This window comes from Neofelis nebulosa, chromosome 6 (genome assembly GCF_028018385.1).
Source record: "Neofelis nebulosa isolate mNeoNeb1 chromosome 6, mNeoNeb1.pri, whole genome shotgun sequence".
NCBI lineage: Eukaryota > Metazoa > Chordata > Mammalia > Carnivora > Felidae > Neofelis > Neofelis nebulosa.
Window position 1 is genome coordinate 12431245 of NC_080787.1, and position 16933 is coordinate 12448177.

Here is a 16933-nt window from a genome sequence, read left to right on the forward strand (position 1 = left end):
TATGCAATCTTGATGTTTTCTAACAGGAGGCTTTCCTGGCTATCTAGTCTGCCATATTGCCAGGGCAAAAGTCCTATCCAGTTTTTTGTTCTGCCCTTATGACTGATTTTTGCCCCCACTTGCTGGTTTATTTCCTCCCCAGGACCAGGTAATAGAATTATCTCCACACTGTATACTTTCTCCTTTCCTTTGGTACAGCCCTGTGCCTGCCCTTGTCTTCAGCACTCATTTTATCCCCTTAACAGATACCCAATTGCAAAGTCAACAAAGATGGTCTTCTCTTTGACCAAAGGAACACCCACTCTTTGGTTTCTTGCCAAGGACAGAATTCAGCTGTGGCTCTTTCCAAGCATCTTGGGTGTCCTGCTTCCTTCCATTTCTGAATACACACAACCTCCATTCTCAGTCCTAATCCCCTTAAACATGATCTCTTTGCTGGCATGGTTTAATTTCTATTTACTAATGTCATTATTTCAGGTCACTCCTGTGGAACAACAGTATTCTTTCTTGCTCTTTGGGGCTCCAGAGTGTGGCTTACAGCTAAACGCTTTTCTTCCTCGCTTTCCATCACTGCCCGTATACTGTTCCGACATTTTTAGCTTGATAAGTGACTTCTGGAGTTGTTGGCATCAGTAACAAATGGCTTTAGATGAACAGACAAGGCATATGAAAATGCTTTGTAAACTACAAAGCCCTGTACAGTGCTGAGGACTATGCAGGGGTGGAATACGTAGCATAATTTAGCTGAGGCAAATGCCCCTGACTTTGCTTATGGGGAAAAAGCCACCTGAAAGCCTTCTGAAAAGTGGTCTGCACAGGAAGAGATGACTGAGTCTTTCAAGGGGGAAATGGAACCTCCTATGTAGAAGCGGCTGCCTCTGAAATGTGGTGTGGAAGAGTAGAAGAGATTACGCTGCTAGTGGACAATCTGGATGGGGAACTTCTAGAAGCTATGTTAATTCAAAATGATGAATTAACCATGATAGCTGGGCTCCAGTTCCAGGGCTAAAACTAGGAAGAGGCAGATTTCCGTTGTGCGTGTCTGAGAACTGAGAAACCTTATGGATATAGCAGAGAGAGTGTTGGATTAGGATTCTGGAGACTTTTTTTTTTTTTTTTTTTTTGATGATGAAGAAAGAATTGATCGCTAAACCGTCACATGATGAAAGCAGCTCCTTGCTATGGGGTGGCCTTCCAGCTCAAATTCTGTGATCTTATCATCACCAGTTGACGCGGCTTTGTCTGACTTGAAAAACACGGGCTCGATTAGTGGTTTGCTTTGTGTCTCTTAACTCCCTGGGTTCTAATACCCATGTTTCTGCGTTGCCGGCTTGTATGCAGGCAATCCCTGAAGGGGGTGTAGGAAAGAGAAGACACCGCCACGGTCTCCCCGAGAACTAGTTCCAACCGTCCAGTTACGCGGTATATACCCAAGTCCTAAAACCTCCCAAAGGAAGCACTGTTGGCGTTTCTAGTGTTTGTTCCTGAGCCACACTCCTGGTAACGCGGGACTTTGATCCCCCTGTTTTCCACAGCCCTTCGCAGACACTGCCACATAAGGCACTCCAGAACTTTTCGACAGTACTCTTCACAGACACGAAAAGCATAATTGTAATTTTTAGTGTTGCAGACATTTCAGAATAGTTTCATAAATCGCTCTGTCTTTCAGCCATCCCATCGTGGACTTAAAGGCACAATGAAAAGCCTTCTTTGTGCATTCTCTAGATCATCCCAACTGGCAGCTACACATGCTACTTCTTTTAACTCCTCACGGACTCCTGGCGGAAGCATTCTCAATAGCCAGCGCACGAGTTCTCATTAAAGGTCTCAGTACACGACCTACCGTTTAAACTTGGCGTTTTCCTTCATGATATCGGGGTTGCAGTCCAGGTCTATGTGGAGGCTCCCCAGTTCCCGAGATCCTAGAAAATGAATCCATTGGTTTATTCACGTTTGAGTCATGCTTACCTGGGCAATCTTCTACAAGCCCTCTTGCACCTACAGGCACGGGCACGGGCCCGGGACTGGGGATTGGCTCCACACTACCCAGGTCAGAATCTTGTTTGATAAAGCTAGTGGGTAGGAAGGCTGCGGCCTCCCTCCATTTCTGTTTCTGCCTCTAATCACCTGCTGTTCCCAGTCTTTCAAATATGGCTTCAGAAAGAAACATTGCTTGGGGCGCCTGGGTGGCTCAGTCAGTTGAGCGTCTGACTTTGGCTCGGGTCATGATCTCACGGTCTGTGAGTTCGAGCCCCACATGGGGCTCTGTGCTGACAGCTTGGGGCCTGGAACCTGCTTCGGATTCTGTGTCTCCCTCTCTCTCTGCCCCTCCCCCATTCACGCTCCATCTCTCTCTCAAAAATAAATAAACATTAAAAAAGTTTTGAAAAAGAAGAAAGAAAAATTGCTTATTTAAGATCTGGCCCCCACTGTTTACTTCCGGCTAAAACATGTTTCTTCCCCAGCCAGACTCTAAGCTTCCTCTTGCGGACAGGAACTATGCCTTTTTCTATTTGGACTCCAGAAACTACAACAGCGCCTGGCATCCTTCGTGACTAAATGAACCAATGAATGATTTCATGGACACGCTGTATGAAGGAATGCAACGAGCTTTTCTGTTATTTTTTTATCTCTTAATATTGCCGAGACTGGCTTCTAAATTCTCTTGAGGACACTCCATTTCTTTTTTTTTTTTTTTTTTTTTAAATTTTTTTTTTTTCAACATTTTTTATTTATTTTTGGGACAGAGAGAGACAGAGCATGAACGGGGGAGGGGCAGAGAGAGAGGGAGACACAGAATCGGAAACAGGCTCCAGGCTCCGAGCCATCAGCCCCGAGCCTGACGCGGGGCTCGAACTCACGGACCGCGAGATCGTGACCTGGCTGAAGTCGGACGCTTAACCGACTGCGCCACCCAGGCGCCCCATGGACACTCCATTTCTAAAACAATATTCAGACAAGGTTGTGAATTATATTTACACATCCCAGCCCTATACTCACCATTTTATTTTATTCTATTCTATTCTTTTATTATTTTATTTCAGAGAGAGAGAGAGAGAGAGAGAGAGAGAGTGAGAGTACAAGTGGGGGAGAGGGGCAGAAAGAGGGAGAGAGAGAATCTTTTTTTTTTTTTTTTTTTAACATTTATTTATTTTTGAGACAGAGAGACAGAGCATGAACGGGGGAGGGTCAGAGAGAGGGAGACACAGAATCCGAAACAGGCTCCAGGCTCTGAGCTGTCAGCACAGAGCCCGACGCGGGGCTCGAACTCACGGACCGCAAGATCATGACCTGAGCCGAAGTCGGCTGCTTAACCGACTGAGCCACCCAGGCGCCCCTATTTCTTTAGATATTTTAAATGTTTATTTATTTTTGAGGGAGAGAGAGAAAGAGCACGAGAGCAGGGAAAGGGCAGAGAGCAGGGGTGGGGGTGCGGTGGGGGTGAGGGGTGGGTCAGAGGACCCTGGGTGGGGTCTGAACCAAGAGCAGAGAGCCTGATGCGGGGGCTCGAACTCACAAACCGTGAGATCATGACCTGAGCTGAAGTTGGATGCTCAACTGACTTGAGCCCCCAGGCGCCCCTGTGACATTTTTAAACCCCAGACTCATCTGCAAAATAGGAATAACTCACTCATATATGGTTTAGGTGCTTACTATATGTCAGTCGCTCTTCTAGGAACTGGGGGCACAGCAGAGAACAACATGAAGTTCCTCTCCTCACTGAGCTTACATTCTAGAAGTGGAGAAATAACAGATACATACTTTAGCTAGTGATGTATGCTTTGAGAAAACATAGAGCACTCATAGAAAGCACTTAAAATAGTATCTGGCATTCCAATAGCCAAAAGGTAGAAACAACCCAAATGTCCATTAACTGATGAATGGATAAACAAAATGTGGCATATCCACACGACGGAACATTACTCAAGCATAAAAGGAAAGTAATGACAAGGGCTTGAACACGGAGGAACCTTGAGGACATTGTGCTAAGTGAAAAAAGGCAGACCCGAAAGGTCATTTATTGTAGGATTCCATTTATAGGAAATATCCAGAACAGGCCAATGCGTGCAGACAGAAAGCAGATGAGAGGTTGCCGGGGGTTGGGAGTACGGCTATGGGGTTTGGTAACAGGTATGGGGTTTCCTTTTGGGATGTTGAAAATGTTCTGGAACTCACTGTACAAGACTGTAAATGTACAAATGTCACCAATGTTAAATTTTGTGTTATGTGTATTTTACCACATAAAAAAAAATTGTACCTGGCATAACGTAAGTACTCAATAAAACTTACATGTTATTCTTTATAGCAAAATGAACACAAATCTCCCAAATAGAAAATTACCTAGGTGATTATGCTAAGTGAAATTAGTCAGAGAAAGACAAATCATATGACTTCACTCATATGTGGAATTTAAGATACAAAACAGATGAACATCGGGGAAAGAAAGCAAAAATAATACAAAACCAGGGAGGGGGACAAAACATAAGAGCCTCTTAAACACAGAGAGTGCGCTGAGGCTTGCTAGAGGGGTGGGGGGATGGGCTAAATGGGTAAGGCGCATTAAGGACGCCTGTTGGGATGAGCCCTGGGTGTTCTATGTAGGGGATGAATCACCGGAATCTACTCCTGAAATCATTGTTGCAGTCATCATATGCACACTTGTGACTTTTAGCTTTTTCATGTGTGAGCATTAACAGCAGCAACTCCGTGGTACCAGAAAACCTGCAGACTTAACTGGGATGTCGATTTAAAAATAAATACACAAACAAACAAACAAACAAATGAAAATTTAAAAATAAATTTAAAAAATTACCTAGGTAAACAAAATTATTAAATACACTCTTAACCACTGGAATGCTATGCAGGCTTTGAAGAGAGCGAACGTGGTCTGTAAGTACAAACTTGGAAAGGTGGCTGAATTTACAGCAAGGACACAGCAGGAGCTGCAGATGAGGGTACGTGGTGGGATTATGTTAAAATACACATGCACGTGCACACCCACGTGTATCTGCCTGGGAAGCAACCGGAGGGATATGCATCAGAAAATTGAGAATTGTGGTTTCCTCTAGGGTGAATAGGTTGGGGGAAGGGGAAGGAACGGTTTTGTTTTTGAGCTTTATACCCTTGTGTATTGATGGACTGATTGCGTGTGTATATGTACAATACACAACAGTTTGGGAGTTTAGATGATAAGCTGAGCATGAAAAGTATGAGATGGGGCGCCTGGGTGTTTCAGTCAGTTAAGCGTCCGACATCGGCTCTGGTCATGATCTCGCCGTTTGTGGGTCCAAGGCCCACGTCGGGCTCTGTGCTGACAGCTCAGAGCCCGGAGCCTGCTTCGGATTCTGGGTCTCCCTCTCTCTCTCAAAAATAAGTATTAAAAAAAAAATAATAAGATGGCCATCCAAAATTCCTAACCTGCTCCTAGGCAGTATTACAAGAGATACAGAATCTTGGACAAGGGAGGTAATTATCCATCTTGAGAATTAAAATCTTTTGGCTTCATACTTGTTATGATGAATAAAACTGGACTTGTCCCATAGTGTAAAAATCCTTCAATATCTGGAAGTGGTTTTTGCAGGTGGCCAGAGGGACAGCATGTTCTAAGTGCTAAGCACACTACAGGTGCTCGAAAAGGATGTCCCGTGTTCCCCAAGTCCCAAATAAAGGGTAAGGCATGTGACGTTCTTCAGCTTCTGGGCAACCTTTCCCCTTGTTAAAGTGCATCCCCAAAAATGAAGTTAATATAGGAACATGAGATGGTATGAAGAAAAGCCATTTACAAGTCTGAAGTCTTAAAAAAAAATCATTTTATTGATCCTTTACCATACAAAATTTATTCAAATTACACCCATTTGAAGTGGTAAGATCACAGCTAGAGAACAGGTTTACCCTGTAACAAATCTATTTACAAAATCCGTCATAAAAGCTTTTTTTTTTTTACATTATATTACATATTTTCTTTTTTAAACTAGCATACAACACGAAGCTAAACCGATTAGTAGTTTGCCTACTCCCAATTGTGGGAGAGATACTTCCTTTCGACAAAATCACGTACCCCGTAGGAAAAGAAATTCCCACAATCGGACTTGCCATACCACTGCAAAGCCATCTTCCTTCAGACCCTTCCTCTCACACACAGACTGTCATGCACTCCTCGAGTTCTTACTCTCTTTTTCCTGAAAGATAAAGCTTTAAATACTGCAGTTTTATTTACAGATCTACACTGAAAACAACGAAAACGGAAACAGAAACCACGACGAAAAACGAAAACGCAATATGACACTCTTAAAAAATTACAAACCAGCTAGAAAATACTCTGGCAGTGTTTACAAATTAATTGCTATTTTTTTTTTGTACAAAATTGCTAGATAATGAAAATGTGAGTAGACTACATATCAACTTAAATAAAACGACCGCTATGCACAGATCTGTACATATGAACACACACCTAACACTGTTTGACAGCTCATGTGTTGCCCTTTATACACTTTATTTTGTAAGGCTCACGCAGTCATAATTTGCACACTTGTAACTTTCAGCCATTTCATGTGTGAGCGTTAATAGCAGCAACTCAATGGTACCAGAAAACCTGCAGACTTAGTACTTAAAGTAACACAAATACCGTAGTACTAACCCGCTGGGTACGCCAGATACTACGTCAGAAAGAAAAGGACTAATGCAAATGGAACACAGCACGGACATCTAATTAAGGTACACCAGTTAAGCCCACTAACTGGGGGGAAAAGAAATCTTACGCGTGAAGGAACTCTTTAAGACTTATTAGTATTCCTTTCTCTTTTAAAAACAATAAATACGGCATTATTACATCACGCAAAGGCTTCGCGAGAAAGTCAACAGAACACACAGCAACCTAGCCAGGTGAGCTCAGTCTTTAGACTTTGGAAAAAAATCAGCTTTGTGCAGCTGGCAAAGAGAATGAGACAAAGCTGGGAGCAGAGGCAGCTAACCAGATGAGATAAATATGGGAAATGGGGGAAAGCTTGGCATAAACGGTTTCCCATACAGGAAAACACCCCACAGTGCATTTCCAGTAGGCACTTGACACAAAGCTCCCCCTCCCTCCCCCACCCCAAGGCTTCATCACGGACCACACCGCTATTTGTACCAAATCCAGTGTGTGTGAGGGAGGAGGCTGGGGACGGAGGCCGAGGAAGAAAAAACGAGGATAATCTGCACCTTTGTTTGCCTTCCCAAACATACACCCACGCATACCCACACAAAGAGTTTAAAGTGCTGGTGTCATTTGTTTTGACCCCACCACCACTTTGCATATTGTGGAAATCTACCTAGAGTAAACTGGCTGGGGGCTTTCGTGGTTTTTTGTTTTGTTTTGTTTTGTCTTGTTTTGTGTTTTTCCCAAGGGATGTTCTCGATTCAGTTCAACACAGGAATCGAGTGCTGCTGCGTCAGGCACAGAGCATTTCAATTTAACCGTTTGTTTCATCTTGAGGTTTTTGTTTTCTGTTTGTTTCTTATGTGACTCCCTCATTCCTGCAGTCTTCAGTATCCAAGGTATGGATCTGAGGTACCAGGCCACCTGCCCCGGGGGGGGGGGGTGGGGGGGGGTGGGGGGCGGGGAGAAGGCTCGCTCCCGGGGCCCACGGGAAAGCCATTCTTGGACGTACCTGGGAGGATGTGCGGCTGACACGAAGCCTCCAGCAACTGGGGGACACCATCCCCGAAGAGTAAAGTGGGAGGCGCCCCGGCATTCTATCGCTTCTTTTCCCACCTCCCGGCTTCCCTTGGTTCAACTTTACTCCTTCGTGGAGGAAGGGGACCGGGCTCTGGCCAGGACGACTGCAGCCCCACTGGGCAGTGGTGGGGGGGGGGGGGGGCCCGGTCTCGCCAGCGTTAAGTGAATGCCCACAGAATGCCACTCACACGGCGGGGATGTCTTTGTCCCCGGAGGCCTCTCCATCTGACCCCATCCTGAGAAGTGGTCTCCCTGAGTGCAGTGTAAGAGAGCCCTTGCCCCACTCTCGGGGCCCGGGGAGGGGGGGGGGAAGGAGGGAAGCCCGAGGACGGAGGGATCCACACCTGCGGCTCCCTGGGACTTGCTCTGTCATCTGACCTGGTTCTCCTCTCACATGGGCCACCGGTGTCCGCGAGCCCCAGGACCCCCTCGCTCCCAGAAAGGGAAGCAAGAAGGGGTTGGTGCTTCTTGCCAAAGCTGTTACACCTGCAGTCCCACGCGTCTAGATGCTCTGATCAGTAGAGGTTCTCTACCTCTGCTTAAATCATTCCAATGAGCAAAAAACCGTTTCAAAGTAAACAATTAAATTGAAATGGTGATGGGTGCCACAGGAATGCTTCAATGGCGGCTAAAAAAAAAAAAAATTTTTTTTTAAAAGCCTAAAACAATCCACAAAGAACTTCTAAGTGAGCATTTGCTACAAATCAACTCTAAACTGACAAATACGTTGGGGGCGGGGGACTGGGAGTGGTTAATGGAGTCAGGAAAATCCACAACAGCTTCGAGTGGCAGAACGCTACGGTTCTTCTGTATCTGCAACAGACAGTAGAAAACAGTTCTTCATCCGAAAGGCTGTGCGGGTTCTCTCGACCTCCTGGCGGGACACGCGGTCCATAGCTTACACTGAATTATGACAGTAATTTAAATATTCCTAAGAAGAGCTGAAGAAATCCATTTCATACTTTTTGCATGACTTCAAGTTTACAGTTCCTGCCGTTCCGTTCCATATTAGCAGACCCCAAAGACATGCATTCTGCGGAGAAGGCACGGCTTGAAATGCTATTAAGGAAGATTGCTGTTTTCGAGTGGGCCAGGTGGCCAGACCCCATTCGACAGCCCATCCATCAGGGACAGCAAGCCAATCCGGGAAGGGGGTGGGGGAAGAAAAATACGGGTGAGAGACACCTGATTGCACATTTTCTCACTTGCTGACTCATCCAGGAGATTTCGGAGCCTGGGGCAAAGCAGGGCTTTCCCAAGGGCGCCTGCGACTGTGCGTTTAGACAAATAAACGAAAAAAAAAATTTTTTTTTTAAATTCTTTAAAATGTCAGCTTTGTTCTGAAGTTTGTAGTTTACTTCATGATACTATCTCGGAGGAAGAAGGCAGGAAGGGACAACACTGCATGACAGATGTTCTGGTTCCATAATAAAAAAATATTGGTTTATAAGGGGAGTTCACACAATGCATAATCAACTACACATAAAATCTTCCACCAGTGGGAGCTTTTCCAAATCGTAAGCATCGAAGAGATCGCTGATGCCTTCTTCCTCCCCAAGGCTTAGGAGATAGTCTTCTTGGAGCAGGGGGGGCAGTAAGTTCACAAATGGTCCTTCCAGGTTGGAAGGAATTTGGTCCTCAGTCTGCTGTAAGAGGTTGGCTGGGGAGGCCAAAGGAGAAAGGTTCGCCATAGAAATTGAACAATCGCTATGTCCTGAGTTGGTTGAAGCCAAGTCTGAAAGGGGGGAAAAGAAATGGGGGAAACAGAAAAATAAATTAGGAGCAAATCGAATCGACTTTTTAGAAGAATATGCATGTCACTGTTATAAGAGCATGCGCCCTCTGCTAAGGTTGATCAGAACGACACTGCGGTCTAGACCATCTCGTGCTAACTGTTCACAGGGACGGGCTGCCTTTCTCTGTTCTGGTCTAACTCATTCATCTTTTGAAACGTCCACTGTTAGCAAACAAGACTACAAACCATTTCAAAGATTACAGGCTAACAAGTTCCAACACTTTGTTCTGCTATCAGTTAGTCACTATTTATTTATTGAGAGGGAGAGATCTTGAGTGGGTGAGAGGGGCAGAGGCAGAGAGACAGAATCTTAAGCAGACTCCACACGCATCACAGCATGAAGCCCGATGCAGGGCTTGATCCCACGACCCTGGGACCATGACCTGAACCAAAATCAAGAGTCATCGGATGCTCAACGGACTCAGCCACCCAGGTGCCCCCAGTTAGTCACTATTTAAAGGAAAAACAAAACAAAATATCAATAGTGAAACACTGGCTTCCTAATAGGGCTCACTGATTTTAACTTAGCCTTTTTTCAAAGGCTACCTTTTAAAGATACCTCTAAACACATGTAATAAGACATATCCTCTTTGAAAGGGGGGGTCTTTCGTTTTACCATCTGAGGTGCTGTGTATTTTGTTTTTTGCTCAGTATTAGATCAGAACCTATTCACGTAAATCACTCCTATTCTTGCTGCTATACTGGGAAACGGTAGGAAGAAAAATTAAATACACGTCCCCCAGTCTGAAACTGAAAAGAGGGGAGAACTTAGACTCCCCCCGGGGTTATTCCTCCCATGTCTTGTCCCCATCACACTGGGGTCGGGGAGGGAGGGTGGAAATTCAGTTACAACTTCTGTCGACAAAAGGCTTTTCTCTCCAAACTTGTTGCCTTTCAGTGTCGCTGATGATTCACCCCAACAGCTCACAGCTTCACTCCGCACTTGAGTTGGCTTTCTAAAACACTAAGCAAATGGTTTCCGCTGATTGCAAAAGCCTGAGGGACTCCATCCGAGGGTGGAGGAGTCATTTGCTCAAGATCATTATTTTATTCTGTAACCAGTCCCAATGCCTTAAAAAAAAATTACCTTAATAACGTTTAATAACAAAAGTTTTCATTTCTTGCCTAGACGTGTGGTTCTGACACAGGATCCTTCCAATGACCTTCATTTTTAACATAGTTTCCAAATGAAAAAGCTGGATTTTTACCTTTGGAAGGGGGTTTCGGGATATTCCCATTGTGGTCTTGGTTGTTTGTTTTCATTGGACTGTGTGTTTCTGTCTCTTCTGGACACAAATATACCTCAATGGGCCCTTGGGTACTTGCCAAATGTATTTGTAGGCTCTATAAACAGAAGAAGTGAGAAAAGTCCAAACTGAAAAATGAAAGCTACAGTAATTATCATCTAGAAATGGAAAGTAAGGGTAATTTTCATTCTTTATTTTGCTTCTTCACTGGTAGCCCACTCCGATCAAAAGCAGGGGCCAGCAAACTGCAGCCCGAAGGCCAAATCCAGCCCATCAACTGGCTTTGTAAATAAAGTTTTATTGGCATAGAATCATGCCCATTCCCACGGTTTATGGATTGCCTCTGGCTTTTTTTTTTTTTTTCCCTCATACTATCATAATGGCGGAGTTGTGCAGTTGAGTTGTCCCAACAGAGACTTATGGCTCACAAGTCCAAAAATATTTACTGCCTGGTCCTTTAACTTTTTTTTTTTTTTTTTTTTAACGTTTACTCACTTTTGAGAAACAGAGACAGAGCATGAGTGCGGAAGGGGCGGGGGGGCGGGGGTACACATGCTCCAGGCTCTGAGCTGTCAGCACAAAGCCCAACGTGGGGCTCGAACTCACGAACTGTGAGATCATGACCTGAGCTGAAGTCGGACGCCCTACTGCCTGATCCTTTATAAAGAAAAAGTTTACTGACCCCTGCCCTAGAGGAGGTGAACTGTGTTCTTTAAATACATTGCTTCTATGCAAACTATTAAAAGGTCTTTTAAATATTCCATAGACAGTATTTCCATGTTGTTTTTCCTATATGGCAGGGCTTTTTCTTTTTTTTAACGTTTATTTATTTTTGAGACGGAGAGAGACAGAGCATGAACGGGCAGGGTCAGAGAGAGGGAGACACAGAATCTGAAACAGGCTCCAGGCTCTGAGCGGTCAGCACAGAGCCCGACGTGGGGCTCGAACTCACGGACCGCGAGATCATGACCTGAGCTGAAGTTGGACGCTTAACCAACTGAGCCACCCAGGCGCCCCTGGCAGGGCTTTTTCATGTGAACTTTAATAACCACTGGATGAATAGCATTCTTACGTGATAGGAGCAGAGTTTAATAAGAGAATATGGCACACTAACATCTAAAATTCTTCTTATCTGGGTCACAGAGCTATTAATATCATTTAAGGTGAGAACTGTACCCTAGATGGGAGCTTGCAAATTTCATTCTCTTATTTTCTATGCATTTCCTTTTTGCTACATTTCTTTATCTTATAGTTACAGTCCAGGCCTATATTAGTGAAGATTATCTGAAACCAATCAGAAAAACATGCTCCCTACTTTCTTCTAATATTCTAGTCTATCAATTCAGCCACAGCCTTATGTGATTTCTTAAAAGTAAACATGTTATAAAAGATAAATTCTGAAAATGTGCTAAGATATGTTGGGGGGTTACTTTTTTTTTTTTTAATTGGGGAGATACATTAAAGCATTTATGCCTCTACTCCTGGGGGTCCAGGGCAATCAACATAAAATTCCCCAATGGTTCAAATCAGTCAGAACCACCAGATGATAGAGAAACAAAAAGTACAAGAGGGACAGGGAGCCATACACCAAGTTCAATGCTGCTATGTTAAATTTGATTTCTGGGGGACTCCATGCATAATGAACTGTTGAAATGTTTTTTATTTTTTTTTATTTACATTTATTTATTTTTGAGAGACAGAATGAGACAGAGCATGAGTGGAGGAGGGGCAGACAGACAAGACACAGAATCCAAAGCAGTCTCCGGGCTCTGACCTGTCAGCACAGAGCCCGACGCAGGGCTTGAACCCACGAGCTGCGAGATCGTGGCCTGAGCTGAAGTCAGACACTTAACCGACTAGCCACCCAAGTGCCCCTGAAATGTTTTTTAAAGTTCGGGCTAAGTAAAATAGATGGGAAAGAAGTATCCAGTTTTTCAGAGGATACACCCTTTGTCCATGACTCCACGATTCCTTAACTTCAAGCATTCCAGAAAGATCTCTGCAGATGAACAAAGATGTTATCTCCTTACCTCTATTGGGTCAGGCACTTCAAGTCTTGTTTCTGGAGGGGCTTTGACAACTATAACAGTTTGGTCTTTAAGGCCACTAATTTTTCGAATATCTTGATATGTAACGTAAGCTAACGTAGGGAGTGTTAAGGAAATCTTCCAGTGAATTGCCTCAGATGTAACCATTTAGAAGACAAAAGAACAGATGCAAGGAAAAATTTTATAAAGTATTTTTATGACTTGGAAGAATATATCAGCGTCTCCGTCTAGAACTTTAAATATATGGGATCTCCCGTGAATCTTCTGGTTGATATTCTACACAAGACAAATACACAGCTTTTTCCTGCCCATTTCTAAAAAGCCCATGGCTACTTAAAATATCAAACACAGAAACGGAATAGTTAAACTATCCAAAGAAAACCAAAACCCAATTTGTTCAGGGATTTCCTAGCCAGGTTCCTCTGGAGCACAGACATTCCATACACTTCAGTGAAAAGTGTTCTGTCACTCAAACTGAGTGACAGCAGTTCCCAATTTACAGGGGGGAAAAAAAAGTAAGTTCTAATACCCATATATTTTCTGAAACTCCAGTAACTTCTATCTGCTGCTTGACTACTAGCAAATGTCAGCAGCCACCCAAATGAATGAGTGAGTAGCAAACAGATCTTTTGGCGGAAGAATTCAGAAGACTGCTCAGGCAGACAGCCCGTATTCTTAAGGGCACCCGGGCTGTGGGTGATTATACACTGCCCATTGATAAGACTGTCATTATTTCTCTGTTACAAAAATCATCCTTTGTAGGATATTATTAGCTGTCAATATTTCAGTGTTCACAAGGAGGAGAAAAGCAGCTTCCCAAGGCTCTGCCACTGAACAAACTTGAGAAACACTGCCGTTAGAAGACAGAGCAAACAGTATTTCAGTACCCTTGCTAATGACTTCTACTCACTGAACAATTCTTTTGAGTGCCCTGGCAGGCAAACCTGAGAGGATATCATGAAAGAATATGGTACTTACTACATGATAAAAGTATTCACGCAAGCTTGCCTAGAGAGACACGTTCTTACTCGGCAGTAAAAGAACTCACGTAGCTCTCTTCTATAAGGCACACGGAGTGACATAATTAATGTACAATGTCTTCTAGCCTGTTGCATTTTTTATGTTAGCCCACAAAAAATGCCTAGGATAAAACAGCAAATCACAACTCAATGAAGGCCTTTCTGCAGGTAATGTAATACAGCACATAGAGTCAATGATCTGACATGTTTAATACAGAAATAGGGTTGAGAGAGCCAGGAGGAAATGTCTCTTAGAACAGTGGACTTTTATTAGAAATTGAAGGAAGCTAAGGAACGTGCTGTGCAGAGTAAAGCACATTCACTTCATATCTGTATATACTTTCAGGGGCATCTTCATAGACTATCTTCTTTAAGTCTGAGCGGTTCAGACAACGGCTAATTCGGTGCTGAGCTTGATGGGACAAGCTCACGTGGGAGTCCAGGTCTTAGGTCCCCATTTATTTCATCAAGGAAGCAAACTGACTGTTGTGAATTTTTACCGAGAACGCTGGGGGAACTGACAGCCAGGTACCTATTCCACAGCCCACTGTCAAAAAAAGCTGTGCGGCAAGAACTTATTAAAAACTCATCTACAATTACTCAACATGCTGCAGGAAGGAAAGTTTCAACACGTTTGTGAACAAGCTGTACCACATTCGGAACTGAGTGGCGAATTGAAATAAATTGTGCAAACACATTTTCTAATCTTACAAATTTAAAAGTACTTCCGCTGTGGCTCCCTCCTGAATTTGCTTTTTTGGGTTAGCAGCTCCCCGCAAGGAAGCTTTCAGTTTCCGGAACAATGGCCCCAGAGAAAGCTAATGTAGGGGACCACGCCGTAAGCTACACATTGCAGAGAGCTGTCAATCACGGACAACCACTCCGTCTCTTCCTCCACGGGGCTCCCGACTAAACAATGAAGGAAGCAGCCCCGCTAGAGTTATTCTGCGTTCTTTCCTGATAAACCCACTCTGGCCACCACCGGGGGTTCAAATCATCACACCTCTTCTCCATGTCACTAATCATCAGCTGACAAGATGAATCTTTCGGTCAACAGAAAGCGAACCATCACAGTAGCAAAATATTGCCCGAATTGGAAAATGTATGTCCCCACACCCTCCAAGGGGAAGCTTATCAGCCATAAAGGGTAATGTGGAATGATCACAAGTGGGGAATGCAGATTAGGGATGGGGTGTCTTAAAACATTGGCTTTGTCTTCTTCTAGAAACTGAGAATATTGCAAGATCTTCTTGTCAACATAATGAAGTAATCTTGCTCCCTTCTTGCTGGAAGGGGGGATGATGAACAGTAAGTTTTCCCATGATGGCCAACAGACTGTCAGCCAGTTGACAAGAACTGGCTTTAAAAAATTTTACTTCCAGAGACTAATGTCTGTAGATGAATGGATAAATTGAGATGTCGCAGGCCTTGGGGCCGGGGGTGGGGGCGGGGGCGGTGTGGGGCAGGGGGAGGGGGGTGCTTCTGAAATCTTGGTGCTATGAATCAGCATTAACGCATGGGAGAAGTTATAGTGTGGTTTTTCTCTACTCTCTTTATTCCTTCAGCTGTAGCCCAGATTCAACAAATTCCGATAGCTCCAATATCTGATGAAAAGAAAATAGAATGTGAGAACCCCAACAGTGACAGCTAACGCCCACCAGAAATCTGGGGAGCCAAAGATGAATCTGCTGGGTGTTGTCATTAATATTAACACCGACACCTTACGTGTCTTATAATAGTGCTGCCTTACGCTATGAGTGTGTCCATATGTCCCAACCACACATAAATAACATGCTTAAAAAAACAAAAAAAAAAACCCAAAACCAGTCACCACCCAGCTATCAAAATAGATAGGAGAAGATACTGTCCGGTGACTATCTTTCCATAAATACTGAGTTCTAAAACCAAGATAAGTGGATTTACACACACACACACACGCACACACGTATACATGGACTTGGGTGAAACCAGAGTAAAATTCTACCTGTGCCTAACAGTCAGCCTGTCAACTCTCGATGTAATCTAGAAGGCGCTAACCCCCAAGGAACAGGTGACACAAAGGATATCTTTGATTCTCTGAATCCTCGGTTAGCAGTTTGAGGTCCAGGGTGCAGGTTTGGATCAGCTCATCTAATTTCTTCTCCTCCTGGCTGAGCTCGGTCACTTCCTTCGACAGGCCTTGACACTGGGCCAGCATGCCCCCGTCCTCAGACAGACTGCAGCCCCTGGAAACCGAAACACAGACTCATCATGGCTGCTGGGGGGGCCAGAGGTGGGGGTGGAAGGGAGGGAAGGGAGAAGTGGTCTTTTGAGTAAATGTCTCCTCTTTTTTTTTAATTTTTTAAAATGTTTATTTAGTTTTGAGAGAAAGAGAGAGAGAGAGAGAGAGAGAGAGAGAGAGAGAGAGAGAGAAGCAGAGGCAGGGAGACACAGAATCCGAACCAGTCTCCAGCTCTGAGCTGTCAGTGCAGAGCCCAACGCAGGGTTCAAACTCATGATCCGTGAGATCATGACCTGAGCTGAAGTTGGACGCTTAACTGACTGAGCCACCCAGGCGGCCCTAAATGTCTCCTCTTGACACAGGTCACGCTGCTTGTTAGCCAATTGTTAAAATCAGAGCATTTATACACCTATTTTTTTTTTTCTCCACACTGTCCTTCACCTCTCACACCATAGAAACTAAGTGGGGAAAAAAAAAAACCCAACAACAACAAAACACAACAACCCAAAATCCAACACTGCTATTTTCAGGTTTCTTTTCTCCAGAGGAGGCCTGTTTCTTCAGAAGCCTCCAATTCAAAGGGCGAAAGGAGGGCCTCCTCCCTGCCACATGCCTCCTGGGGGGAAAGAGAAAGAGAGGGGGAAGAAGGATGGAGAGACATAGCGAGAAAAATTTGAAAGAAAAGATGAGGAGTGGTTCAAAATTCAACAAAATATCATCCGAAAAGTACAAAAGACCTAGGTAGTTTCTGAGGGCCTTATACCAACCACCGACAAGGAAAAGGAGGTTAAGGGAACGGATCTGTGTGCTGTATGGGAGAACAAAGGCCACTACCCAACAGGCCAAAATGGGTCACCGAGTCGTCACAAAATCCCAAAAAAGTACA

General features: G+C 44.2%; 1 protein-coding gene across 3 annotated transcripts in view; it reads right to left on the bottom strand.

The window, feature by feature from the left end:
• Positions 1-5797: 5797 nt before the first annotated feature.
• E2F3 (E2F transcription factor 3) overlaps positions 5798-16933 on the bottom strand; it is a 77600-nt gene continuing 66464 nt past the window's right edge. For all 3 annotated transcript variants that reach the window (XM_058732868.1, XM_058732867.1, XM_058732869.1), the window contains exons 4-7: positions 15893-16051; positions 12790-12904; positions 10721-10856; positions 5798-9452 (exon numbers count right to left, since the gene is read on the bottom strand). In XM_058732868.1, the coding sequence (XP_058588851.1) occupies positions 9190-9452; positions 10721-10856; positions 12790-12904; positions 15893-16051 (673 nt within the window). In that variant the 3' untranslated portion in view covers positions 5798-9189. The remainder of the gene's footprint in view (positions 9453-10720; positions 10857-12789; positions 12905-15892; positions 16052-16933) is intronic.